Below are 2408 nucleotides of genomic sequence, written 5' to 3' on the forward strand. Positions count from 1 at the left end.
AGTCAATTATGTCTCAAGTGCATCCTATTGTTTTGGGATTAGTAAGCCTCATTTCACATGTTACCACTTCTCTAATGAATCCACTAGACCACACCGTATACAAGACTGTAATTTTAATTGTCCAGAGAAGGGAAAATCAGCTGACAGCAGGTGTTCACTGCTATGGGGAGATTCAATGTGGTATCACGGCTGTTGACCCCCGCCAACAGCTGTGATCCAGGCCCGTTTTCGGTCAGGCGACAGTCGGGATTTAATGTCCCGCCTGCCGATCGGCGCAAAGGGGGCGTGGCCGTGAAAACGGCCGTGGATTGTCGATCTGCGGCCCAGATAATGAACAGGCCCGACAGCTTCTGAAGCTTCTGCCGTGATCCCTCATCAATGCTGTCATTAATGACAGCATTGAATAGGGAGCTGCCGCTATTTCCCACATCGGAAATAGCGGCAGCAGATTGAATACCCCCCTTAGTGGTAGACTGCAATGCTGAATGTCAAATGGCAGGGTTCCAGTGCAGCTTGGCACCGGTGGTAATTAACAAGGGGCTGATGCACAGTTGTAGTTTTTTTAATACAAAAAAAAAAAAAATCACATGCGAGTTTTATGTATGCCAACTTAAATCTCTTTGTAATTAAATCAAAACACATAATTATGTCAAGGAAGCCATAGAGGACAGCTATAAGTAATCTAATGCTGGTATATGTAAACTGCTGCTTTTTAATTAAGATTTTATTTTTTTATTGTTTTTTTCTTCTTTCTCTTCCAGGGTGGAGTTTCAAAACAAATTTTATATTGGAACAGGTTTTAAGTTCATGCCCTTTTCATTCGAGAGCATACGAGAGGGCAAGTTCGATGACTGAGACTCTCTATCAGTTGTGCTACTCTACCTCCCAGTAACGTTTTCCTGTCATGGTGTATTGGTGTGCCCTTGCCTATCCTTCATGCTTCATAGACCCGCAGTAGTCCTATGAGTGTTCAGAGTTGTACAGGAATCGGTGTTCATTAAGCAGCCTACTAAATAAAGAGGAAATACTGCCTGCCATGAGCTGTGAATCATTCTTAAAAATACCAGTGTTTTTAATATGAAGATCAACAGGTTTACTTGTACTCACATTTCTCCATTTCCTTCTACAATTCGCCTCACCACCTTCTACCTCATTTTTTGTTTGTTATGCAACAATATACCATTGATTGATCATGTGTAGCATTGCAATAAGTAATCTCATTCAGTAATGCTTTTTAAAAAGACTACCACTTTGGGATTGTCTTGCATTCTGAATATCCAATTTATAAGGGCACATTCAAAAGATAGACTTTTCTGGAGGTTTGGAGGAAGTGGTTATTTAGTTTATATATTTCCCTACATGTCGCCCAAATATCAATATTGTAAAGGAACCCTTACTGACCATGACAGATTTGTATTGCCTAGCTTACCCCTCTCCTACAAGTGATAAGCTAATCAACAAAAATAAGTATCTCTTATTACCCCAGATTTATTTATTATAGGAATACACATATCAACTCAATATTGCTGGAGATGATTGGTTTTATTGGTAAAATATAGGCACCTAGTTTTCACAAAAGACACTAAGTAAAATGTATTATTATTTATTAAACCTGGTCATGCCTATTTTAAATTAAGCCACAACCACACAGATATTGCTGGAAAATGGAAGGCTAGTGAGAAGTTAGGGGCAGCTGCAGGAAAATTGTAAAATGCATCTGTCGCCACATTAGAGGCAGATATTTTGTGGATTAAGCGAATATCCACTAGGAAATGATGACCTCACAGGAGCCTGAGACATTCATAGGGAATTGATAGGTCAGAAGCTAATGATATTGCAATCCGCCTTCCTGAATGTAACTATTCAGTTACTACGGTCATGTTATATCATTGCCAGAATGTTTATGTTTACGTTAGTGCTGTCACTCTTTGCTGATGTCATTTCTATGACCCTATTGCTGCTGTGAATCGGTGAATGAAGTTTCCCTCATGGTAATAAACATTTAATTTATGACAACCCAAAAAAATGTCTCTTGTACTATTTTGTACTCTTCTGTCACAATGTGTCTCCCCCATCACTCTCATATGTCAACCACTTATACATGATGACAGGATCGTAGAAACTGGGCGAGAGATTAATACACAGCACTCTTTCACTGTATATTATCGAATGTTTGATTTACCCAAAAGAATTGCAGTACATATTGCTCATTATAGATCTACAAGCTTTAAATAACTGCACCCCATATTGGGCAAGGTCTTCATAAATCACACACTGACTGTAATCAGATTGAATCTCAATTATTAAATTGGTATCTCTCTTTTATTAATATCCATTAAAAGTTATATTTTTATTAAATTCAAATTTTCTGCCACAAACTTTACCTTATATAAGTGGTCCCCACACAG

General features: G+C 38.5%; 1 protein-coding gene across 7 annotated transcripts in view; it reads left to right on the forward strand.

Annotated features, from left to right (window-relative positions):
- The window catches only part of ATP6V0A1 (ATPase H+ transporting V0 subunit a1), a 77566-nt gene extending 75540 nt beyond the window's left edge, over positions 1 to 2026 (forward strand). For all 7 annotated transcript variants that reach the window (XM_083146912.1, XM_083146919.1, XM_083146915.1 and 4 more), the window contains one exon: positions 762 to 2026. In XM_083146912.1, the coding sequence (XP_083003038.1) occupies positions 762 to 855 (94 nt within the window). In that variant the 3' untranslated portion in view covers positions 856 to 2026. The remainder of the gene's footprint in view (positions 1 to 761) is intronic.
- The last annotated feature ends 382 nt before the right edge of the window (positions 2027 to 2408 follow it).

The sequence above is a fragment of the Crinia signifera genome, chromosome 6, assembly GCF_055691185.1.
Source record: "Crinia signifera chromosome 6, ASM5569118v1, whole genome shotgun sequence".
In the NCBI taxonomy this organism is placed as follows: domain Eukaryota; kingdom Metazoa; phylum Chordata; class Amphibia; order Anura; family Myobatrachidae; genus Crinia; species Crinia signifera.